The sequence below is a fragment of the Microtus pennsylvanicus genome, chromosome 5 (genome assembly GCF_037038515.1).
Source record: "Microtus pennsylvanicus isolate mMicPen1 chromosome 5, mMicPen1.hap1, whole genome shotgun sequence".
Lineage (NCBI taxonomy): Eukaryota > Metazoa > Chordata > Mammalia > Rodentia > Cricetidae > Microtus > Microtus pennsylvanicus.
Genome location: NC_134583.1, coordinates 104,421,809 through 104,448,317, shown reverse-complemented (window position 1 = coordinate 104,448,317; position 26,509 = coordinate 104,421,809). Strand labels below are relative to the sequence as shown.

Genomic DNA, 26,509 nt, shown 5'->3' with positions numbered 1-26,509 from the left:
TTTGTGTTTGGATGGAATGTTCTATTTGAGTCATAACATCTGTTATTTCCCATATTTCTTCTCTGTTAATTTTCTGTCTGAGTGACCTGTCCAGTGGTGAGGGTGGGATGTTGAATTTTCCCACTATAGTGTGTGGGGTTTAGTGTGTGATTTAAGCTTTAGTAGTGTTTATTTCACATACAAGAGTGCCCTTGTATTTGGGCATAAATAGATTTAACATTTTTTCTTTGACTCAGGTATTCATTTCTTCTATCTTGTCATCAATACCTGAGATTCTTTCTTCCATCTCTTTTATTCCATTGGTGAGGCTTGTCTCTGAGGTTCTTGTTCGAGTTCCTAAAATTTTCATTTCCATATTCCCCTTAGCTTGAGTTTTCTATATTAATTCTATTTCCACTTTATAGTCCTGCACTTTTTTCCATTTCCTTTCACTGTTGGTTTATATTTTCATAGATCTCTTTAAGGAATTCATTATCTCCTCCTTAAGGAACTGTATCGTATTCATGAAGGCCGTTTTTGAGAGTTTTGTTGTTTCTCAGTCATGTCGCAATACTCAGGGCTGTGGTCGGGTAGCTGGGCTCTCCTGGAGACGTTTTGCTTTTCGGAGCTGTTACACCCATCCAGATCTTGCCTGTACACCCCTTCTACGACAGAGAAATCCATCCATGGTGCTTGCAGTGTGTGCGCGATGTATATGGTAGTGTCCTAGGGAGCCAGGGGCAGATTGTTTCTGCATTCACCTGAGGAGAGATAGATACCGTTTCTCCTGTATCCTAGAGTGTCTTTGATGATCTAAGCAGGGATTACAAAGCTGTTACTGAAAACCCATTCTGCAGTCCTTAGCTGAACTCTGCTCTCCCTCACCCCCTCACCCCTCACCCCCCTGCTCTGCCTATAAAAAGATTAAGGCTTAAAGAGACAAATGTTATGGAGGAAGTTACTGGATTGTGGTGGCATTATGAGTTCCCCATCCCCCAGGGGGTACTTAGAGATAAGCACTTGGAGACCTGATATGGGTCCCTTGGTGTTTGACTGTGCTAGGGTAGTGCCAAAAAAGGCTGGTTGGAATGCCCTGTGGCTTCAGTTGGGAAACAGCTGTGTAGTCACAGCCCAGGCTCTAGCAAAATGCTTGTAGCTGGCTGACTGGACCTGCTGGAGAGTGAAGTGAGGGCCCTGGAGGAGTGAGGAGACCACAGATGAGGGAGGCTGGGCTTGCACTGCTGATGCCAAGACAGAGAGACTATGGTCCAGCAATATGTTGTAATAGGAGCTGCGGGGCTGCATCCCCAGCACCCCGGCCGCCTGCTAGCTTATGCACCGAAATAACAACACACAAACTGTATTCATTTAAACACTGCTTGGCCCATTTCTATCTAGCCTCTTCTAGGCTAATTCTCATATCCCGATCAACCCATCTCTAATAAGCTGTGTAGCTCTGGTTTTACCGGGAATGATTCAGCATGTCTGACCTGGCGGCTTGCTTCATCATGTGCGTCTGCCTGGGAGAGCGGAGCAAGCCTCTGCTCCAGAGAGCAGAGCTGTCGAGTCTGAGCTCACTTCCTCTTCCTCCCAGCATTCTGTTCTGTTTACTCTTCCCACCTATGTTTTAACCTATGAGGGCCAAGCAGTTTCTTTATTGCTTAACCAATGAAATCAGCAGATTGATATATGACACTCCCACATCAGCAATAGGTTTCCCAGAGGAGCCAGTAGGGGCTTCGTTGATGGAGTGTCTGCAGCCGTGCTAAGATGGATGAAGATCCTTAGATGATTGATAATGAGACATTATTGATCACAGCAGGCTGAGACCTAGACAAAGACAGAGGAAGTAGGACATGCAATTGCCTCATGCCATTCCCACAGCCATGCTTAGTTCCCACAGTCATGGGCCCAGTGCCAAGGAGAAAAGCCAAAATTCAAACAAAATCCCGAGCTTCCACTAGGACACAAATATGGGCATCTTAAGGACCCAAGTTTTAATTATGACTTGAAGTGACCAGAGCACATTTTTCATCTTGCACTGGAAGGAAAGTCAAGGGCCTAGCCCTGAATTTCATCTAAACAGACGAGGGTGGCAAAGCTCACCGAGAGGCTACCACCAACACTGGGAAGGCACAGGTGACCTGTTTCTCTCAAGTCCCCCTTGTACGCACTGTTTCCTGTGGTTGGGAGCATGATGGGCAGAGAGCAGGAGATGCAATCCTGTGTCCCTCAGGCGAGCAGTGTTCTCAGCAGCCAAGCCAAAGCGCATTAATATGCTTGTCTATTCTTCACTCTACAGGTGTCCTATTTTCATTGGCTTCTGTTTTGGACCATGACTTCTAGTAATTACTTTTCTTCTGCTTTGTTAAAACACCATGACCAGAGGCGACTTAAGGGCGAGAGTTTATTTTGGCTTATGGCTCCTGCGGGATAAGAGCCCATGGTGGCAGGGTGGCGTGACAACAAGCAACAAGCGTGGCAGTAGGAACAAGAAGCCGAGTGATCACATCATTAGCCACAAACACAAAGAGTAAACCACAAGTGTGGTCAGCCTATGAACCCTCAAAGCCCACCCCAAGTGATACACATCCTCCAACGAGGCCGCACCCCCCAAAGATCCTACAGTCTCCATAAATGACATCACCAAGCAGGGACCAAATGCTTAAATACCGGAGCCCGTGGTGGGGACAGTTCACTTCAAACCAGCACGTCTTTGATGCAGAGCTTTCTGTTTCCTGAAGTTCCTAATGACCCTTTGCTTTTTGTGTGAACAAAATATCTCATCTCAGATAGTATGTACCTGCTCCTTATCCTTTTTCTTAAGTGTGGGTTTACAGTGCTGTAATTGACGTACATAAGTTTTACTTGTCTAAAGAACGCAAGTGGTTTGTGTAGACAGGTGCAAATGTCACTGCTGCCAGTTGCTGTCACCCCTAAAAAGAAACCCTGTGTCTTTTAGTCACTTCCCATTTTTCCGTAGTCCCTTTAGTCCTATGAAAGCATTGATACCCTTTCTGTCTATAGATTTGCTTCCTATGGATGTTTCAGGCCAATATAATCACGTCGTACAGGATTGTTCTGACGGCCAGCTTTCACTTGGCAATTCCTTAGCATGTCATTTTGAAGGCTCATCTGTTCTAACACATGCCAGTACTTCTTCCTTTTTATTGCGGAGTAATTTCCCATTGTATGGTTATAATGTATTTTGTTTATTTCTTCATTGGTTGATGGGCATTTCTACTTTTGGTTATTATGGTTTGGCTATGAGGCACTTCTTAAAATGGCTTGTGTAGTGATATTTCATTTGTGTTTTAATAAATAAAGTTTGCCTGAAGATCAGAGAAAAACAGCCCCACTGGTCAGCCTTACAGACCAGGCAGTGGTGACACACACCTTTAATCCCAGTAGCCACACTAGTTTGCCCTTGAAGCCGGGCAGTGCATGCCTTTAATCCCAGTGCTGCACACCTTCAATCCCAGCCCTAGAGAGGAATATAAGACGGAGTCTTATTCTGAGATTCCTGAAGGCAGGATCGCCATTTCGGACTGAGGTAGAGGTAAGAGCCAGTGGCTGGCTGTTTCACTTTTCTGACCTCAGGTTGAACCCCAATTTCTGTCTCTGCTTTTTTATTAATCATGCTGCAGACTTGTGCCTGGGAGTTTGACTCCCCAGTGGGGAGAGGTTCTGGAAAGGTTAAAGGTGAGTCACCGGGATGTGTCATTAGAGGTTGGTCTTGCACCATCCCTTTTCTCCTGGCTCTTGTCTGCTGTGATCTGGGAGTCTCTGTCACGTACTCTTCATCTCACTGTTGATGCAGAATCAGCAGAGGCGTGGACTGTGGACTGGCAGCCCTGAAGCTCAGCCTATAACTTCCACCACCATGTTCGTGGTGAGGCTTTTGTCATAGTAACGTAAAAGCAGCCCAGCCCCACTGTGATGGTAGTGGATGCTGTTTGTAATTTCTATACTCATAGATCCTCATGCAGCTAAGGCTGGCTTGAACTCTCTGTGTAGCTGAAGGCAACCTCTGAACCACATTCCATGGAGTGGAATTTCTGGGTTGTGTGGTAACTAATGCTAATTTTTTTGAGAATCTACTAACATGCTTCCCATTTTTATCAGTGTATTCTCCCTGCACGGTCTGTCTGTCTGTCTGTCTGTCTTTTTGGTCGTAGACATCTTTTCAGTGTGAGCTAGCATCACATTTTAAGCAACATTTCATGTGCTTTTTTTTTTCCTCTTTTGGTCACTTGTATGTTTCGAGGGGAAATACTGGTTCACATCCCTCGCTTAAAAACTGGGTTATTTTCCCATGGATGTGTCTTCCTGGGACATCAACTTTTTCTTCTAGTTTGGACTTAGCTGTTTTCTAGGCATCTGTGTAGATAGCATGTATGCCTTTTCTTTATGTTCTTAAATGACAGACATTGTTTCTCAGATACTAGGTATTATTATTTTCTTCTAAATTCCTCTCTCATTTTGCCAGAGAACATCCTCAGATAATAATGTTTGAAAGTAGTGAGGGAAGAGAATCCACTCAGAGACTGGTTATTTGGTGTATCTTTGTCTTTCCCTTCTACTTGAGTGATGTTTGGCTGGCTATGGAACCCTGCATTCAAAATAACCCCTGGCCCAAACCAGAGTCATTGCCTGATCCCCTCCTCTGCCTGTTATTTTTACATAGAGGAGAAACTTGATGTTAAAATTCTTACTCCACAGTATTCAGTCACTTAGTCAGTCTGTCTGTCTGTCCCTGAGGAGAAGCTCTTGGAGTCTCTTTCTACCTTGATATCAATAATTTAATGTTCAGAAAAATAAAATTTAAGAAAATATAAAATGAACAGGAGTTCAAAGGTCATCTGAGAAACTAAGTATTCACTTCAACATTAAGAGAAGTGAATAAGTAGAAAACTGGTTAACAAATAGAAATTCCATGAACTGTCGTCACCTTTGAGGTTTTCTGATGTATCAGACAGAACTTGTTTTAGTTTCTACTGAAATAAAACCTAGAATGTAAGCACCTTGCAGAGGATTAAAGGAGTCCATTGAGTGAGCGTGGCGACGACTTGACTTCTTTCTCCAGATCTGAAGTTTCTGACAACCCATTGGCGTTGCCAAGGTCACTTCAGGTGAGTGGTGAGCGTGATCTCTCCTCCGACTTTAGAATAGTCGGTGAAAGATTCATGTGACCTGAAGAGAAACCAGAGTGGCAGTGAACTCTTAATTTGAAGATGTGTTTTTAAGCACTATTTTTTCACTATTTTCATGATTATTTCCTTCTCTGATTGATCTAGCTTCTTTCCTTCATTTTAATTTTTCCTTTTCTTTTTCTTTTCTTTTCCTTTCCTTTCCTTTCCTTTCTTTTCTTTTCCCTTTCCTTTCTTTTCTTTTCTTTTCTTTCCTTTCCTTTCCTTTCCTTTCCTTTCCTTTCCTTTCCTTCCCTTCCCTTCCCTTCCCTTCCCTTCCCTTCCCTTTCTTTTCTTTTCTTTCCTTTTCTGAGACAGGGTTTCTCTGTAGCCCTAGATGTTCTGGAACTCACTCTGTAGACCAGGTTGACCTTGAACTCAGAGAGATCTGCCTGCCTCTGCCTCCCAAGTGCTGGGCTTTAGGGGTGTGCCGCCACCACCACCTGACTGCTCTTTCTTTCTTGAACATCAGATAATCATATAGCCCAGTATAAACTAGGTCCTTTTGGATTCCATCTTTCTTTTATTATTTTTTCTTAATTTTTCAAAATTTCAGTTTTAATTATTTGTGTTCTCTATTTTGTTTTTTGAAGATTTATTTTTACGTGTGTGTGTGTGTGTGTGTGTGTGTGTGTGTGTGTGAGAGAGAGAGAGAGAGAGAGAGAGAGAGAGAGAGAGAGAGAGAGAGTGAGAGAGAGTGAGTATATGTCAGATCTGTGCTCTCAGAGGCCAGAGGAAGGTATTGGATTTTTTGTATGAGTTCCTGACATGGATGCTGGGAATTGGACTCAGGTCTTCTGCAAGAGCAGCAAGCACTTTTTTTTATTACTGATTTTATTGCACTATACATTTTTCTCCACTCCCTTCCCTTCCTCTCCCTTCCCCTTCCATCATCTCCCATGGTCCCCATACACCGAATTTACTCAGGAGATCTTGTCTTTTTCTACTTACCTTGTATATTAGATCCATGTATGTCTCTCTTAGGGGGTCCTAATTGTTGTCTAGGTTCTCTGGGATTGGGAAATTGTAGGCTAGTTTTCTTTGCTTTATGTCTAAAAGCCACTTATGAGTGAGTATATATGATAGTTGTCTTTCTGGATCTGGGTTACCTCACTCAATATGATGTTTTCTAGATCCATCCATTTGCCTGCAAATTTCAAGATGCCATTTTTTTTCTGCTGTGTAGTACTCCATTGTGTAAATGTACCACATTTTCCTTATCCATTTTTTGGTAGAGGGGCATTCAGGTTGTTGTCAGGTTCTGGCTATGACAAATAAAGTTACTTTGAACATAGTTGAGCACATGTCCTTGTGGTACGGTTGAACATCCTTTGGGTATACACCCAAAAAATGGTATTGCTGGGCCTCTAGGTAGATTGTTTCCTAGTTTTCTGAGAAATCGCCATACTGTTATCCAAAGCATCTGTACCAGTTTGCACTCCCACCAGCAATGCAGGAGTGTTCCCTTTACCCCACATCCTCTCCAGCATAAGTTGTCATCAGTGTTTTTAATCTTAGCCATTCTTACAGATGTAAGATGGAATCTCAAGAGTTGTTTTGATTTGCATTTCTCTGATGGCTAAGGATGTTGAGCTTTTCCTTAAGTGTCTTTCAGTCATTTTAGATTCCTCTGTTGAGAGTTCTCTGTTTGGGTCTGTACCTCATTTTTTTTTTAATTGGGCTGTTTGTTCTTTTGATAACCAATTTCTTGAGTTCTTTGTATATTTTGGAGATAGATTTCTGTCTCATGTGGGGTTGGTAAAGATCTTTTCCCATTCTATAGGCTGCTGTTTTGTCTTGTTGACTATGTCTTTTGCTTTATAGAAGCTTCTAAGTTTCAGGAGGTCCCATTCATTAATTGTTTCTCTCAGTGTCTGTGCTGGGGTTATATTTAGGAAATGGTCTCCTGTGCCAATGTGTTCAAGTGTACTTCCCACTTTCTCTTCTATGAGGTTCAGTGTGGTTGGTTTTATGTTGAGGATTTGGACTTGAGTTTTGTGCATGGTGATAGATATGGATCTATTTTCATTCATCTACATGTTGATATCCAGTTATGCCAGCACCATTTGTTGAATATGTTTTCTTTTCCATTTTATATGTTTTGCTTCTTTGTCAAAAATTAGGTGTTTGTTAACCACTGAGCCTGGTCCAGCTCCTCTTCAGTTCTTAATTTATCCTCTAGGTGTTTTCTTGAATTTTGCTTTTTTACCATGCTATAGTAGTATTTATTTCATAATTATATTTTTTGTAAAATTATTAACAACTTTAGATCACTGAATCATTCTTTCCATAACAGTTGTTCTTGTTTGATGTATGCTACATTTTCATTTCTCTTTGAAGATAGATAATTGATACATTAATATATTTTTATTATCTGGGAAATATGTTTTCTGCATTGTAGTGAGTAGTGTTGTTTGACTTTACCTAGAGAGATGCAAACACATTTCTCTTCAGTCCCAGAAAGGGAGTCAACCACAGATCAAAGAAATGTTAGCAGTAAGTATGTATGAAATACCATAGGAAATCTGTTAGTTTATAAAATAAAATATTTTTGAAAACTACATAAGAGCACATCTGACACTTTAAATATTGACATCCTCCATTGCTGACTTTGAAACAGACTTTCTGGAGATTTGAGGTAGGATTAATGAGCTGGCTAGTTTTGACTCAGCTTGACACAGCTTTGAGTCATCTGAGAGGAGGGAGCCTCGATTGAGAAAATGCCTCCATAAGAGTGGCTGTAGACAGGCCTGTAGGGCATTTTCTTAATTAGTAACTGAAAAGGTAAGGCTCAGCCCATTGTGGGTAGTGCCATCCCTGGGCTAGTGATCCTGGGCTCTATGAGAAGGCAGGCTGAGTAAGCCGTGGGAGCAAAGCATAAACCCCTCTATGGCCTCTGCATCAGCTCCTGTCTCCAGGTTCCTGCCCTCTTGAAGTTCCTGTCCTGACTTTTTGTAGGAGTCCGCTTGTGTGTTCCCAGTTGCTTAAACTCCTGAAACAATCACATAGAAACTATATTATTTACAATACTATTTGACCAGTAGCTTAAGCATATTTCTGGCTAACTCTTATATCCTAAACTAACCCATCTCCATTAATCTGTGAATTGCCACATGGCTGTGGCTTACTGGCAAAGTTTGGGCATGTCTGTCTCTGGTGGTGACTCCATGGCTTCTTCTGACTCTGCCTTCTTTCTCCCAGCATTCAGTTTAGTTTCCTCCACCTAGTTCTACTCTGCCCTATCAACAGGCCAAGGCAGTTTCTTATTCATTAACCAATAAAAGCAACACATAGACAGAGGACCTTCTAAATCAACTTCTTTTGATTATGAGCAGTGGTATGGAAGTGTAAGACAAACCCCTCCCCCCTGCCAAGTTGCTTTGGTCATGGTGTTTCATCACAGTGATAGTAACCCAAACTAAGACAGTCAATAAAAGAGTTTAACATTGGGGGATGGAGAGTTGAAGTATCTGTTGCTCTCGCAGAGGACCTTGGCTCTTTTCCACATGATATCTGTAGATCTAGTTCTAGGCCCTCTGATGTCCTCTTCTGACCTCCGTGGGCAGCAGGCAAGCACGTGGTCCACATACATGCAGGCAACATACCTATACCCATAAAATAAGATAAACAAACCTACAATAATTAAAAAGAGAGATTGTACATTTACTATAAAAAGTAACTCCTCTTGGAAAAGTTTGTGTGTCTGCATGCATGTGCACGTGCAAATGTCGCACCACTCCATGAGTTTGTGCACACTCTGTAGCACACATGTGGAGAAGAGAACAGCCTTCTGGAGTCGGTTCCCATGTCCCACCTCACTGAAGGAGGAGCTCCCTTGTTTCTGTTGCTTTACCCCAGGTTAGCTGCTTCTGTGCTTCCTGGGTGATTCTCCTGCGTCTGTGTGTCTGCGTCCCATGCCACAGGAGCATGGAGATTACATGTAGATGTATACCACCACATCTGGATTTTTACATGGCTTAGGGGGATCAAGCTCAACTCTCAGATTGCTCTTGCCCCTCCCTTTTACCTACTGAGGCAACTTTTTTTCCTTCATTCTCTTCTTTTGTTAGGGAAACTTTCAAACATACTTCAAGTAGAGAGAAACCTAGCAAGCCCCCATGTATAGTCCAGCTACAGGAACCAACACTTGTCCAAAATGATGTCATGGAGACTCCTAATGACTTCCCTCCTTCTTGGCCTCTGGATGACTTTGAAGTAAAGCCTAGCATTTTCATCTTTAAATGCCTTAAGATACACACACACTACACACACATACACACACACGTACACACATACTTACACATGTATTTGTATGTGTAGCCTATATATCTGATGTATATATATATGTATATATGACAGATACTTTATTGAGCTTGCCAAGCACTAATCTTTACCTTATGTGTAGTTTTCATAATTACTTTGTTTTAATTGGAGCCAAACTGCACCCTTGGTTGCATCTGGCTGATGTTTCTCCGTGTTTGCTATAACCCTCTCTTCCTCCTTTTTTTTTTTATCTGATGGAGAAACTATATTTTTTTTTCTCTACTTGAGTTCTACTGCATCTCATGGTAGGTTTGCTATGCTCCTCTGTCTCCTTTCCTGTAACCGGCTGTTAAATCTATAGGCTTGACCTGGCTCAGGTGGCATTCTGGTGGCCAAGAACTCCCTCCGTGGTGACTCCCACTGCTGCCAGTAAGGACCCATTGTCTGGTGTATCTCTTGTAATATGGCTGTCACTGATGACATTGGGACAGCCCAAATAACTTCGGTCTTTTATGTTTAAAAACACGAATTAGTCACAAGTCCTTCCGTTCTCTGAGTTTTCACAGGCAGGTCTTTGGAAATGACCTGCGTCTACATAAGGAAGCCACATACTGCAGCTTGTACTCCAGGCTTTGTGGTTTGTTTGAACAGTGATACAGCTCTCCTCTGGAATGCTATTGTTTCAGTCATATTTATTTCCCTCTTTCCCTGCCGGTTTACCTGTTAGAAAACCAGTAACCAATGGGAGCGTTTGGGAAACAATCAGTCAACTATGTGGTCATTTTTACTGGACACATGCTTTATGGCAGGCTTGGTTTTAGGCTCACACCTGCAAGTGGACTCTTTAGATTTTATTGTTTCTTTTCTGGTATTTGAACTTTTCAGATTTCATGCCATGACTACCTGGTCCATGCAAACTGATTGGGTTACTGGGAAATATATAGTATTATCTCCTATCTTTCTTTCCCCACCTCACTTCCTCTCTCTCCCTTTCTTAGTTTTTCATTTTCTAGAACTTTACATATATATTTTCACTTACTTGGATGTTTCTGAGATCATCCATGTTGTCACATGTATCAGTGGCTTGCTCCTGGTCATTGCTGGGCTTCACGCAATTGGAGACTGTGGTGATATTTTGTTTGTGCTATAACAAATAAAGCTTGCCTGAGGATCAGAGTGTGGGGCTAGCCACCAGTTAGCATAGAGGTCAGGCAGTGGTGGCACACACCTTTAATCCCAGCACTTGGGAGGCAGAGACAGATGGATCTCTGTGAGTTCCAGGCCACCCTGGGCTACATGAGATCGATCCAGTCTAAAAGAGAATCAGAGCTAGGGGATGGTGGCTCACAACTTTAATCCCAGTTCTTGAGAGTCACTTGCCTTTAATTCCAGCACTAGGGAGGTGGAGACAGTAAGGGATATGGCTGGGCAGAGAGAGGAATATTACAGGAGCTCAAGGCAATCAGTCTGAGGACTTGTAGAGACAGGATACCCCATTCGATCTGAGGATGCAGTAGAGGTAAGAACTAGCTGCTGACTGCTCTGCTTCTCTGATCTTTCTGCTTTCACTCCCTAATTTCTGACTTTAGGTTTTTATTGTGAAGACCATTTGGAATTCTCACTACAGGAGACTCCTTGTGGGATTGCTGGGTCATGCTGTGTTTAAAGGCCAGTAATGCTTCACCACGCTTGTTTTAGTTTACAGTGACTTCATCAGTACACTCCATCGATTTTAATTTTAAATTTCCTTTTATTTCCAGAGGCATCTGATGGCTGCCCATGTCTGAGTCTTTGGGCGTTCTGATGAGTAAATCTCGTCATGTTTACCTTTTCCTTGTTGGTGTTGTGCAGTCCAGTTCCTCGGGGGCCCCCGAGTCAATTCTACCTTCCAAAGGCTTGTGCTTTTCCCCTGTTATCTGTCTTTTAAATTTCTGCATTTAAAGATCTCACATTAGTGCTGTTCGGGGATTTAGCATATTAGTTACAGAAAAAACCCAAAAGAACATTAAAGTGAAATCTTTAAATGCAGAAATTTAAAATATGCTGAAATACCCTCAACTCACCATGTTAAAGTTTGTTTCAGGAGGGGATAGAGAGAGAACTCAGCAGTTAAGAGCACTTGCTTTTGCAGAGGACCAGGGCTGGTTTTTCAGTACTAACATGGCAGCTCATAAGCCCTCTGCGACTTCAGTTCCAGGACCTCTCTTCTGGCCTCTGTGGACACTGCACCCACACAGTGTATTTATACACATGCAGGCCAACACTCAAACACATAGAACGAGAATAAAATGTCTAAATTAATTTTTAAACATAATTATTTTTAAGCCGATGCCGTCCTGTAGTTCCTGGAACCATTTATCATTTAGATACACGCAGAAAGCTTAAGTTCTTCTTGATCTTGTAGTCAAATGAAAGTAAAGAACACCTAGGCAGGAGGGAAAGTTCCACCTGTTTCTAGAATGAAATTTAGAGACACTCAACGTTACCAAGTATGGCAGGCATGGGTATTTAATGATGCTGCGTATTGGGATTATGGAAAACACTCAGCTAAAAGGTATAGGCAAACCCAGGGCCATGCTTCTGGGCTGCCTCAGGGTCCCCCAGTATTCTTTTTGGGGGCCACTTAATTAAGACTTGGATTAAAATGGCATCTCAATAGCAAGAGGTCTGAGTAGAGGCAAATTTATAATACCAAATCAAAACAATCATACCTTTGGATAATAGTATTTGATATAAGTATTCATAAAATGCTGACCACATTAGTAAACACACGTGGAGGGCTCCCCTAGGAGGACTCTCTGGATTTTGGATTGCATACCTTATTCTTAAACATCTCAGGGTGGTATCTTAGCTCTCCCTACAGCTCACTACCTAAGATAAAAGTTGTAGACAGACATTTCTCTCTTTCCACCCTGGACTTTCCATTTCTTCAGAATGAGTCTGCTTCTGTGACTTCCCTGGCCCAATCTGTGGCACTGAACAGATGAAGACTCATTTGAGTACAAGGATCTGAACTCAAAAAGTAGAGAGCATGGTCTAAATCCAGGCACAGTTTATAGAGACATTGTGTCAGGCTCCCAGCATGGAACAGATGGCAGAATTATAATATGACATGAGGGAAAAAAGGGACAGTTCCAAGCACCGATGCATGCTGTGGGGAGCATACTGTTACTTGTCTCTTAGCCTGGGCAGTGAGCTGTGGTCAGCATCCAAAGGTCACCATCCCGGGCAGGACCTCAGAGAGGGCCCATGGCTCTCCCTTGAGGGCACAACTGGCCCGAGATGTAAAGAAGGAGCCGGATGGCCAGTTCCACAGCCTTCCTTGCTTTTCCCCTTCTTCTCTCTGTCATGGCTGAACTGCACTAGAGGCCAAAGGCAAAGAAGTCCTCAGAGCAAGTTCCCACAGATGGAGGGGGAAGGGACGGTGGGAAGGGGAGCTCACAGACTAAAAGAGTGAAAAGCTGGTGCCAGGCCTAGTGACATTCTTGTCAAACTCACTTTGTAATAACAAGCTGCCTCCTCCAAAGAGGGACTGTCCTTTGTTCTTTTTATTCATTTATTGTTTTCAAGACAGGGTCTCTTTGTGTAGCCCTGGCTGGTTGGTGTGGAACTTGCTATAAGAGCTGGCTGGTCTTGAACTCACAAGAGATCTACCTGCCTCTGCCTCCCAAGTCCCGGGATTAAGGACATGCGCCACCACCGCCCGGCTAATATGTAATATTTTTCTTTTTTTTAAGATTTATTTATTTATTTATTTATTTATTTATTTATTTATTTATTTATTTATTTATTTATTATATATACACAGTGTTCTGTTTGCATGTATGCCACCAGACCAGAAGAGGGCACCAGATCTCATTATAGATGGTTGTGAGCCACCATGTGATTGCTGGGAATTGAACTCAGGACTTCTGGAAGAGCAGGCAGTGCTCTTAACCTCTGAGCCATTTCTCCGGCCCCCATATGAAATATTTTTCAAAGGACATTAAGATAGGAAAATTTGTATACAACATTAATTTCTTGAGATTGGCAAGGACAAAGACCCATTTAACAGGTAGGAAAAGCAAGTCTTGCAAATTTGCACTGGATCCTGGTCCCATATTTCAGATTTCTATAAAGAAGAAACAAATCATCTGTGGTGAAATTTTAAAGGAAAGAATGATTAAAATATATGAAACATAAGAAAAAGTCCCCTTTCTGGGTGTTGCTGGGTGGTTTATGTGACATTGACATTTCTCTTTAACAGCTGGTGTTTTCCTAGTGCTTGCTGTTGGTGCAACATTGTAATGTTTCACGTTACATAGCTGCCTGCTCCGCTGAGGCTCCTCTTGGCCGAGGCAGCATCTGGGGGTCCCTTGTTCCCAGGGATAACACTGACAGACTTGAGGGTTACTTATTGGGTATTTTGCAAGATTGAGATTGTCTGATGTGGTTCTCAGGATTAGATGGAGGATCACAGTTACAAAGTACTATTTCTAGTACACCTTACCGACGTCCTGTGCTGCTGACATGATGTCACCTGGTGGATGGAGTGTTTGTTGGTTTCTCTGATGGGGAGTTAATTGCCTCCTTCTTGGATGCTATATTTTTGGGAGGAAGTCACCCTGTGCAGTTCATGAAGTAGAGACTAGAGGGTGAAGTATCTTCATGAATTATTTGGGATACCTTTACATTGGGAGATTAGATTTCTATTTAGTTTCTGTATTCTATAGTGCTGGCACTATTTTCTGTTCATATACCAGTGTCTAACTGTTCCTCGTCCTCAGCAACATTGTTGGCTTTGAAAATGTAGCCATTAGGATGGTGTGGAGTGGTGTCTCATTATGGTTTAACTTTTGTTCATGATGACTAATAATGTTGAATACCTTTTCATGTGCTTCTTGGCTATTCTGCATTCTCATCCCTCCCTCTGTGTGTGTGTGTGTGTGTGTGTGTGTGTGTGTGTGTAAAATTTTTGCCTAGGTCTATTGTTTAATTGGGTTGTCGCCTCATTCCTAAGGTAGGTAGTTATTTCTATGTTCCACATGCAGAAGTATCATAAAAATATTTACAGTGGGGCTGGACAGATAACTCCAGTAGTAAAGGGCTCACACTGCAAGCATGAGACCCAAGTTCAAGACACAGAACCCATGTTAAAAAAACAAAAGACAAAACTAGGCATGGTGTCGTACTGTAATTCCGGCGATGGGGAGTTAGAGACAGGTGGATCCCTGGGACTTACTGACCAGTCAAACTGTAATTCTGGCGATGGGGAGTTAGAGACAGGCGGATCCCTGGGACTCACTGACCAGTCAAACTGTAATTCCGGCGGTGGGGAGTTAGAGACAGGTGGATCCCTGGGACTCACTGACCAGTCAAACTAGACAAACCAGTGAGCTTAAGCCAGAAGCCCTGTTTAAAAAAAAACAAGGTTGGTGGTACCTGAAAAAAGACATCCGAGATTGTCCTGTGACTTCCACATGCAATATATAATATATACATACATATATGCATACACACATGCATGTATCTGTGTACACACACAAACATAAAGAAATGTATAAGTAATATTTTATGTTCTTGAGAGTATTTTCTCCTAGTCTCTGACATACTTGTTGATTTTATTGTGTCTTTTGATGAACTTAAGATTCTGTTGAGTTTTGGGGTCCAGTGTTGGGAGGGATTGGCTTCATACATTTTCCATGCAATGGTGTTAATGTCTAGTAATAAAGATTAGTGATTACACTGATGGTGATACAGGCCATAACTACATTTTCTTATCAAGGTACCTTATCTTGAAATAAAAGAAAATTTCCCGAGCCCCGGTTGAAGTCTTCTCTGTAATCACACTAGTTGTGTGGCTGGGTCCGAAGACTGCAGGCTCATGACAGCTCTTCACATCGCCTGTGTGGCGGCTGTGTGGGAAGATTGCACTCTGCCCTTGGCCAGTTTCGCATCCTCCTTTCCCCACGAGCGTTGGCATACAGTGCAAAGGGCATGTGCTGTAAGCTGCTCACATCAGCGAGGATGCCAGCTTGTGACAGTCACAAGAGCAGCTCCCGCAGGGGTTCCCAAAGATTTGACAATGGCTTTTGTGCAAAGTAACAGCGAAAGGAAAGAAGCCAAGTTCTATCATCATAGAGGAAGACGGAAGCCCGCCTCCCCCAGGGAAAGTGGCACCATGCGGCATTAACTGTTAACACAGAATGGGTCTGAGGAGAGCTTGCTGGCCTGACTTGAAATAAGGAAGATGTTTTTGGTATATTGAAGTTTATATGTAAACTCATTTGCCAGACGTCTCTGACATTATCAGCTATCTAAATGGATGACTGGCTTAAATACCGATAATTATTGACTCTGATGTTTTATATTTGCCTTTGCTTTTGATAAGGTCTCAGTTTTGTAGTAATCAGTTCTCGAGTTGAAAGACATGTTTAATCTCTAATTGGTACCAAGCAAATACTGACTTCTTAGTCAATCCTTAATTATTTGAAGTGATACTATTTTTAACTTTGGAAAAAGGTTCATGGAAGATTATTGGGCATTCTTTAGAATCTAAAGCTGTTTTTGGATTGAAGCAAGAGCCTCTCCCCTTTTTTAAATTCAGACACTGTGATTTCTGGGTGTTAATGACTCAAATTCTCACTATTCCTGGGGTCCCCATAGACCCAGGGGCTCCACATCTGCCTCCTGCAGTTACTGATCTGTTCCTGGGGTCCCCATAGACCCAGGGGCTCCACATCTGCTTCCTGCAGTTACTGGAAAAACTCAAGGCAAAATCTGAATGGCCTAAGGAGGAAATATCTGGAGCCTAGTGTAAGATCCAGATAAAAGATCAAGGAGGAAAAACATTTGCAAAGAGGACGAAAATAGGAACCTGAGATTATTGTGAAGACTGAAAAGCACACAGCACTTAGGAATATAAAAAAAAAATTAAAACATGACTTCATTTTGTTTCTTAAAGTTTTGAGTTTTTCCTTAAAGCTTCCTTCTGAAAAATAATGTCTGGCATAAATGATTGCATTTCATTTGTGTCTGCACACGAGGCCATCTGCATGTCTAGCCGTGTTCTTTCCTAAGCGCCTGTTCTGTCTCGTTGCAGGTGAACCTTTTCGTGCTGCTCTCCGTGGTCTGCATCCTCTTAAATCTCGCAGGATTCATCCTAGGCTGTCAAGGAGCCCAGTTTGTGTCCAGCGTGCCCCGGTGTGACCTGGTAAGCATCCCAGAGCATCAGCGCACACGGGGCGGAGCCCAGACTGTCGGCCTCACTGTTGGGCAAGGTGCACAAACTGGGAAAAATAAGCTAGGAGCAGCCTGCTGCTAGGTGTCTGTCTCGGTTGTTGGCCATTAGACCAGAGAGTAGCTGGTGGTCAGCACAGCGCCAGACCAGAGCGGTGTGAGGCAGATGCTAGGTAGGGGACGGATGGATCAGGTCTCCTCAAATCATGTGCCCGCCTCATCTAGAGAGCAGAAAATGGGTATCACCAGAACCCAGGTCAAAGGTCCTTTATCTGAAAGCTTTGAGTCCAGCTTGTGCCAGCCTTTGAGATTTTTTGATTTTGGAAGAGAACGGTGATGCATAGACCGTCTATTACGGAGCATGTAAGTGGCATCTGGGGCAGGAGGCTATGATTTTCAGAGATTTCTGCATCTCACACTTGTGGACAAGCAGCTATAAATTTACAGAATTTCTGACTAAAACGGGTTTTTATAGAGTCGACATTGTGGCGCATGCCTTCAATCCCAGCATTCAGGAGGCAGAGGCAGGCAGATCTCTGTGAATTCAAGACCAGCCTGGTCTGCATAGTTGTTACAGGATACTCAGGTCTGTGTAAAGAGGCCTTGTCTCAAACAAAAACCAAACAACTCAAGCAAATAGTTTTTATAAATGTGGCAAAATGCTAATAAAACAACCCATTTTAACCATGGTCTATGTACAGTTCAGTAGTGTGACATACAGTCACACTGCTGTGCAGATAGTCTCCAGAGATCTTCATGTCTCTCCATCGTCTCTTCCCCAGCTGCCAATAGTCCATAGTTTCAGCAGCTCGAACACTCTAAAGATGTTTGTATAAATAGAGTCCCACAGTTTTTATCTTTTTGTGGGTAATATCCTCAAGGGATAGCCACAGTATAGTGTGTGTCAGAATTCTCTTCCTTTTGAATAATACTCCATTGTCCGTACCTATGATGCACATTGTCCGTCATCAGCGGATGGATCCTTGGGTCATTGCCTCCTTCTGTCCATTATGTAGAAAGCTGATGTGACCAGGGGCGCACAAATGTCTCTTCCCAGTCCTGCTGTCAGTTCCCTTGGGTATGTTACTCCGAAGTGGGATTTCTGGGCACCTAAACCATAAAAGTGGGGGGCTTCTAGCTTCTAATAATCAGTGTCTCACTTAGTACAGCAGCAGGGGTAGACTCCTAACGGGTTATAATAAATCTTATTTATTTGGAATTCTACCCCATTACAATCTGCCTTATAGACATGATGAGGATACAAGCCAAGAAGGCTGACTTATTATGAGAAAAACTGTGGTCAAACCCTTGCAGTGAAACCCACAACCTTCCCAATCAGGAAAGCTCCCCAGGCACTCACAAAACCTGTTATTCTTTCTCACACTCTTTGCAGATTTTAAAACAAACACTAAAGCTTTTGGTTCAAGTGACAGTGATGAGCAGCAGCTGGTCGACCGGTTGGTATGATGCGGATGTCGTCAGGTGAAATAGAAAACACATGTTCAATCCAATACGAGAAGCACAGTGGTGGTCGTTCTAGAAAGGAAGCTGACGCATAGTCCTTTCAGGTCTGAGGCTGATTAGTAGGAAAGGGACTTGTACTTGTTAGCATCTGTGATAAAACACTCTGACCACGAGGTAATGACTTCGAGATTGAAGGGTGGAATTTAGCATCTGGAATTGGGGAATGTTATACAGGTATTTTTGAGATGACTTGAAGCCTTTGAAGAGAAATCAGAGCAGATCTTTAGCCATACTGAGCAGAGCTGGATCAGAAATGAAGGTGTAGGTGTTCGGTTGGCCAGGGTGGTGCAGGAACAGGAACACAAAATGTTGTACTGTCATTTGCACAGAGCCTCTGGGACTTCCTTGTGGCAATGGGAACAGTAGTTGCCATTCATGACCATGTAATGATTAAACTTTCAAGTTTCAAGGGATTAGTTTGCACTCCACTGGATAATCCTGCCATCTATCTGGGTTCACCCTGAAGCTTGCAGACAGCAGAAGTGCCCGTGTCCTTGACTGACTGGTGGGAGACTGCAGCCTTGCTAACTCCCCCTCCCCAGCCTGTGACTCCCTTCACTAAGCAGCAAGAATGGGCTGGTGGGGAAGGGACCCTTTGTAAAGTGACTCCTAGCACTGTCAGAGGGAACTATGGAATGTGGGTCTTTGCCTGAGGCCTGGAGGCTTGCACCAAGGACCAGAAATAGAAACCACTCTGAGTCATGTGGAAATCAGTTCGGTTCCCATGAGGGGGAAGCAGAATAAGTTAGTTGTCATCTGCAGGAGGATTGACTTGTCACCACCCAGTGCTGTGGTTGGTGCTGGCTCAGGCATCACAACTTTACGTGAGGCAGGAGGAGGACAAAGGGATGCCGAGAGGTGGGAGGGCTGCCCCGTCTGTGGAGCCTAGCTTAGAAAGAGAGCCTGTTGGAGTGGCTGTGGTCCTTTTCACTTAGAGGGTGAGAAACTAACGTTGATGTCAACAGTGGGACTTCTCCACAACACTGAGACAATGGTGGGGAAATTCTAATACAGACAGCCCGGTGTCTCTGTGCATGGGGGTCTCAGGTGTGGGGATGTTGCTGAAGTTGTGGTGTCAGTAGGCAAAACATGAAGCACCGAGTTATGGGAATGCACTGTGGAGATAATCAGAGAGCCCATCAAGTGACTGAATGTCATTCTTTTTATCAGAGACAGAATGTATATAATTCCTGATATAATAATGCATCCTTTTAAACATTGTTTTATGAGGAAGCATAAAAAATGTTAGAATCCATGGAGGTTTAGACAGGGTCATACTAATAGGAGCAAAAAGAATGGTGGTTGTCCCCAGAGAGGAAGCAGCCAGAGGCTGATGAAGCAGGGCCATGAAGGATGCTCTTGGATGTGATGGTTACAGCTGGTGCCAGAGGCTGATGAAGCAGGGCCATGAAGGATGCTCTTGGATGTGATGGTTACACTGGTGCTGAGAAGACTCTGGGTTGCATGAGTATACTGCTGAAACTTCTCAAATGATATACTTACTATTTGTGTATATGTAATTTTTTAATTTAATTTTTTTGGTCTCGTTTGTTTGTTTTTTCGAGACAGTGTTTATCTTTGTAGCCCTGGCTGTCCTGGAACTCACTCTGTAGACCAGACTGTCTTTGCAGAGATCTACCTGCCTTTGAGACCAAATTATGGGATTAAATTCATGCACACCCCTCCAGCTTAGTTTATATACAATTTTTACCTCAGAAGAAAAAATAAACTATACTAGCTGATTCCCCCAAATGGTGCATACTCCAACAGTGGGAATTTTTTCCTTTAGTTTCCTACTCAATTTCAATATGAAGAACCAAATTTTTTTCTTATTTTTGCCAAACTATGAAACTCAGTACTGCAACTACAGATGAAGAACATCAGGTCAGTTAGAAAAATAGCCTCCCTCACTTTAACAGTTCAGACTCACTGTACAGTCCTTGAGGATTCCAGAGGAGTTTGCAGTTAGTGAGTTGAGAGCTGCCAAATTACCAATTAGTAAATGAGCTATAACCTTCCCTTCCAGGAAGAAGGTAAGCAACGCCAACTTCACCTGATTAGACTGTAGATCAAGAAAGAAAGATTGCCTCTGTCCTGTAGTTTTGGGTTTTATTTACCCAAGCCAGGAGTTATGTATTTTCTCAGCTTGCTTAAGAATAACTTGGAAGTGGCCAAAGTTTGCAGAGTACCTTATTAAGAGTGTTCAAGGTTACTCATTGATTTTCACTTCACTGAAAACCTATGCCTGCATTGAGAATGAGCAGGGGTGGTTGTTCTACATGGTCCAGGACTATGGTTCACAGAATCACCCTGTGCTTCTTACCCTTGAGGTAGATTGGGACTCTCTTGCCTTCTTGAAATCAAAGTCAGTTATGTGATTCACTTAAGTTATGAGCTAAAGTGACAGGCAACACTAACCCGACTACTCTGATTAGTAAAATTATAGGCTACTCAATCGAGTTTGCATTTCTGACGAACTGCTAGTGACTTTTCTGTTATTATCAGCACACATTCTTTTATTTTAGACCATTGTTTGAACTCACATTGGACGCCCTACATTTTACCTGACATTCCTGCTTTAAGGGTCGTTTACTCTGTGCTCCCTGTCCCTTAGATACGTCACTTGTGCCACAGCGCTGAGATGGTGGATGTTTCACAACTCTGAGTCCCCAAAGGAATGTGACAAACAGAGCCCCATGTTGGCCTGCCTTGTAGCATATATAAGGAATGAACTTTGGGCCTGGAGAGATGGATCAGCCATTAAGAGCATGTCTTCCCCTTCTGGAAGACCCAAATTAATCTCTTAGCACCCACTTTGGGTGGCTTACATCTTCTTGTCACTTCGACTCCTAGGGATCCAGTGGCCTTTTTGTTTGTTTGTTTGACATTGCACGTGCACGCACACATACACATTCAATTAAAAATAAAATAAATCTTGACTGATACCATACACATCACATCCTGTATGACATGTGCCATATGGTGTAGCAAGAGGGTCCTCCCCCCTGCCCCCATAATAGAATCATTGTTCTGCATCTTTCCTTCAGGTGGACTTAGGAGAAGGCAAGATCTGCTTCTGTTGTGAAGAATTTCAACCAGCCAAATGCACAGACAAGGAAAATGCCTTGAAACTCTTTCCAGTTCAGCCTTGCAATGCTGTCCACCTTCTGCTTAAGGTATGCCGGGCACCACCAAGACATGCACCCGGGAGGGGCCTGGGGTGAGGCATGGGGAGCAGGGCAAGAAGGCTCTTTGAGATATTTCCTTTCAGCGATGGCTTTCTAATAGTCACACTGCTAGAAGCAAGTTTGAGCAGCCCCTCACTAACGACACACACACACACAGTCAGAATGGAGCAAAGAGAAGGCCACAGATTGCATCTTAAGTATGGAGAGATTTCAGTGCGTTAGAGAATATAAACTTGTAAAAAAATTGTAAAGGAGTCTAAGTGTCCATAGGTGGTGTGTGTTTATATGCACATCCAAGGCGTAGCTTTCGGGAAAACCTAGTTGCACATCCACTTGGCATTGTTGTTCCTTTGTAAGGAGTTGCATGAACTTGTTGAATGCTGTTGTTTCAGGACACCTAGACCAAGACCAGCCAGAAAATACAGGAGACACTTGAGATCTTTGTCTCTTTAAAGACTAAAAGAAATTTAGGAAAACACGCAAAAGACTTGGGTAAAAAAGAAATGCAAAATCAGTTTTTAGGATGGAGCCAGGTAACTGTAGCCTGGTTGCAGTGGGGGGCAGAATCATCCGGTGACCACTTAACTGTGGGTTAGTCAGCCACCACTGGCTCTCTTTAGAGCTTTAGTTTTGGCGAGGAGGAGGAAGAGGAGGAGGAGGGAGAAGCACAGAGAGAGAACTCTTCAGAGCTGCCAGCTCTGTACAGTACAGGACTTACAAAATGACCCGCTTGCTTTGGCTTCTGCGTATTTGGCAGCTGAGTCATCTGGAGCGGTCTAAGCCTGGCATAGCTGGGGAAAGCCCCTGAAGGAGCCGGGGCTGTAGCCACAGCAGCTTTCAGTGTTGCCCTTGCTGCTATTTTGAGGAAAGAAGTCCTGTTTACCCGCTGGCTGCCCCTGGTTCCCGCTATGTGTAGCTGGGTGCCTGAGAGGGGCATCACTGCCTGTGGCTCCCAGAGTAGAAGCAGTGGCCTCACATTAAGTGGATTGCCTCCTGCCGGGAAGTGCTGGGGTGGGGTGGGGCGGGGCACCAGTCACAGAAGATTCTCACTGTTCTTGCTGGTCCCTCTGAGTCCCTGGGAGATTGGCACCAGCACCCCTGAGGAGACTGAACTCTGTCACACCCTTCCATAAAATGGCATAGGTTTGCATATAACCTGCACACACGCGTCTGTATGCTTGAGCCATTGTTAGAGGCAGGCCCTACTGCGAAGTATTTTACAAATAGTTGTTATATCATTTAAGAAAAAAATGACACAAAATGGATCTGCACATGTTCAGCACAGCCTTTTTCTTTTTTATCGTTTTCCATTTGGGGTTCATTGAATTTGTGAACGTGAAGGTCTGACTGCCCTGTATGTAACACTAGACCTTTGTGAGACAGGGAACTTCCGGTTTGTGTGTGTGTGTGTGTGTGTGTGTGTTAGATTACTTATTTTTTTGAATTGGAGTCTGACCTGGAACTCAGATCCTGATCCTCCTGCCTCAAGCCATCAGGGTGCTGGAATTACAGGTGTATCCCACTGTATCCAGTCTAGGTTGGTTTTGTTTTTGTTTATTTGTATAGGAAGTCTTACTGTATTTGTATTACCCAGTCTGGGTTTGAACTCAAGATCCTCCTCCCTTAGTCTTCAAAGTAGCTGGAACTACAAAGGTTCCTACCCCCCCCCCCCAGACAGGGTTTCTCTGTAGCTTTGGAGCCAGTCCTGGAGCTAGCTCTTGTAGACCAGGCTGGCCTCGAACTCACAGAGATCTGCCTTCCTCAGCCTCTCGAGTGCTGGGATTAAAGGTGTGCGCTACCACCATCCAGCGACAAAGGTTTTAAAATGAAGCAATAACCTCCATTCTGGCAGAGGGTTACACTAGCCAGCATTTACATCAGCACTTCCACAAGTCAGATGCTACCTAACTCCCTGGTATTGTCTGCTTGGAAGCTTGCCAGCTTGGGCAGCGCTATTATTGGTATGATTTTACACTACTCTCTGATCAGTGGTCTTGTTGTTTCCAGAAAGTTCTGTTCGCCCTGTGTGCCTTGAACGCCCTGACCACCACAGTGTGTTTGGTGGCTGCGGCACTGCGCTACCTCCAGATCTTCGCCAGCAGGAGGCCATGTATTGTAAGTGTGTGGAAGCGCTGTGCGTGTCTTGGCCCAGCTGTCCATCCCTACTGTGTGTGGAAGCGCTGTTCAGTGTCTCGGCCCCGCTGTCCACCCCTAACACATGTGGAAGTGCTGTGCAGTGTCTTGGCCTAACTGTCCATCCCTACTGTGTGTGGAAGCGCTGTTCAGTGTCTCAGCCCCGCTGTCCACCCCTAATACATGTGGAAGCGCTGTGTGGTGTCTTGGCCCAGCTGTCCATCCCTGCTGTGTGATCCATTGCTTTTCTCCTGACATGCTCTTTGATTAGGACGAATCCCAGATGTCTGCAGAAGAAGTGGAAGAGCACGGACGGATTCCAGACCCAGATGACTTCGTGCCACCCGTGCCTCCCCCATCCTACTTTGCCACATTTTACTCCTGCACACCGCGGCTGAACCGCAGGTACCATTTTTAAGCCTGCTGGGGTCTCCCTGGTACGGTCCGCATTCAGACTTGTATGGTCTCCGGAATGCTCAGCCTGAGCTCCACTTTTTCTCCAAAATCCAGATTATCCTGGCGGGTTGTTCTCTTCCCTTTTGTTTCTCTCTGATAAGCCAGAGGGCTCCAAAGATAAGTCCAACCTTGACCCAGAGATATACTTTTTCAATTTCCATTAGCTTCCTAGGGAAAATGGACACCCAGGGAGATAACAGCTGTAATTTGACATGATTGAGAATTTCTGTTGCCCTGGAAATGTGCCCAGTTAGGTAAAATCGATGTTTCATTATAACATCATCAGCAGGTCCCAACAGTCATGAAATTCTTTGCAGGCACTAAGAAAAAAAATATTAATTGCATCTCCCTGGCTTAGAAAAAAAATGCATACCATTTTCAAATTCCAGCTCAAATTTTGACTGCTTTTTAAAATTTATTTCTAGAATGAAATATGCATTTGTCTGGTTGTTAGTGATTTTTAGAGTTGGACCTTTAGAGAATAATCTCATTTATTCATTCATTCCTCAAACACTATCGATCCTCTACTGCTTGCTTAGTGCCGTGCTGGATTATAGAATGAGTCAGGCCCATTTCCTTTGCTTCCAGGACAGGAGCTCAGTCTAGATCACTAATGCGACTGATGGGACCACAGTATTTAGTGCTTAGAGGTTTCCCAAACCCAGAATAGCCAGCTGGGTTACCAAGTCAGCACTGGCATCCCTAGAGAAGTTATGCTGAGTTTAAAGGCTAAACCCTAAAGGAAAAGAGTCTTCAGGAAAAATTAACATCGTTAGCTTGTTGTTTGGGGATCAGGCATGTGTATTTTTGAGTATCTGTAGTACATTTAGAGTTGAGGACAGCCATGGATGCATTTGAAATAGGTCCCTTCTAGGCATTGCTAATGTTCTTTGAGTCTCACCTTGCCCTTTCTGGAACACCTGCCCAGGCAGAGACAGAGATGATCATGAAGCCGGGGGAGGAGCTATCAGCTGGGTGGACAGATGTCCGATGTTGGGTCTAGAAGAGCAAGTCTTTGTTTGCAGAGTGGCCTGCTGGCATCGCAGAGCATGAGGGGCCAGGCTGGGGTGATTCTGATTCTTTCAGAAAATGAGAGGAGAACTGCAGATGTCAAAGAGGAACAGCAATAAAACACATGCTCTCTGCGGTCCATCTCTGGCTTTAGAACCTCCCAAGCTGATTCTTCTAGGGCTGAGTTACAAAGGATCCCAGAGAAAATAGCTTTCCAGGAAATAACAATCTTTTGTCTCTCCACCTTCGTCAGTGTTCTATTGTTGTGAAGAGACACCATGACCATGGCAACTCTTATAAAGGAAAACATTTAATTGTGGCTGGCTTACAGTTTCAGAGGTTCAGTCCATCATCATCATTGTGGGAAGTCTGGTGGCAGGCAGATAGACACGGTGCTGGAGAGGTATGAGGGTTCTACATCTGGATCTGTAGTCAGCAGGAAGAGAGAAAGCAACCTCAATGACACTTCCTCCAACAAGACCACACCTACTCCAAAAAGACCACAGCTCCTAATCCCTCTCAAGTAGTGCCAGTCCCTGAGGAATAAGCATTTTTGAGCCTATGGAGGCCATTCCTAGTCAAACCACCATGGTTCCCATGACCTCTTATTTGCCCAAGTGATGTAAGAAGTGGCTTCCCTGGAGAGAGGCTTTCTTTCGGCACTGACTTTGAGGTGTGGTCCATCAAAATGCAGCAACAGTGGTCATCATAACCATTGTAAGAGTCATTTGTTTGGTGATCACATTGTGTAAAATGCCTTCCCCAACTTCTGGGTTTTCTTCTGGAAGAGATTCTGTGGTAGTTTAGCATCTAAGGTGAAAGCCTGCTCTCCTGACCTTTTGGTCCCTGGAGATATCCTGTGCCTTACCTCTGTAGATACAATGGTAGTCACTGGGTTGGGAATGCCAAAAACTGTCATAACAGACAGGAAAACAGTGTTGGGGGTAGTCATGCTACAGGCAAGGGGTACAGCAATCCTGTGTCTTTGCTCAAGGGGCAAAGGTTTATAAGTGCTAGAACTATGATGCTAGGAGTCGTGCTCGTTAAAGACTGAAGACTGGCCCGCCCTCTAGGGAGAAAGTAGGCCTCCCTGATTCAAACAGCTAGGCTTCCTCCACTAAATCTAGGAAGGGTCTAGTTTCCTGGAGCCACTCAGCAGTTGGAGTCTTAACTGCATGAGCTGGATGGGAGAGTTGGGATGAAATCCACGCCAAGTCCTTGTCCTGGGAGAATGCCTACTCATAACAGTACCCTCCAGCCAGCCCAGGAAGAGTCGTTCATGGGACTCCTTTGTGAAAATGATGCTTGGTACTTTAAACATCCACCCCAGGAACCTCCTAAGTTAGGTGCAAATAGAAAATCTTAACTTTTCCCTTCCAGGGCAGCATAAATGGGCACAAGGAATAAAATGAATTTTAAATCCAGTTGCTGTCTCTCCTCCTCAATATCAGTCTCTCAAGTGCACCTGGCCTTGAGTCTTTCTTTTCACCAACTTCCATAATATTCCCCTTTCTTTTTTTCATATTCCAAGAACAGACATTGTTATGG

General features: G+C 43.7%; 1 protein-coding gene across 2 annotated transcripts in view; it reads left to right on the top strand.

Annotated features, from left to right (window-relative positions):
* Positions 1-26,509, top strand: part of Entrep1 (endosomal transmembrane epsin interactor 1) — a 64,359-nt gene that overhangs the window by 27,012 nt on the left and 10,838 nt on the right. For both annotated transcript variants that reach the window (XM_075973737.1, XM_075973738.1), the window contains exons 3-6: positions 16,513-16,623; positions 21,221-21,349; positions 23,369-23,476; positions 23,766-23,899. In XM_075973737.1, coding sequence (XP_075829852.1) covers positions 16,513-16,623; positions 21,221-21,349; positions 23,369-23,476; positions 23,766-23,899 — 482 coding nt within the window. The remainder of the gene's footprint in view (positions 1-16,512; positions 16,624-21,220; positions 21,350-23,368; positions 23,477-23,765; positions 23,900-26,509) is intronic.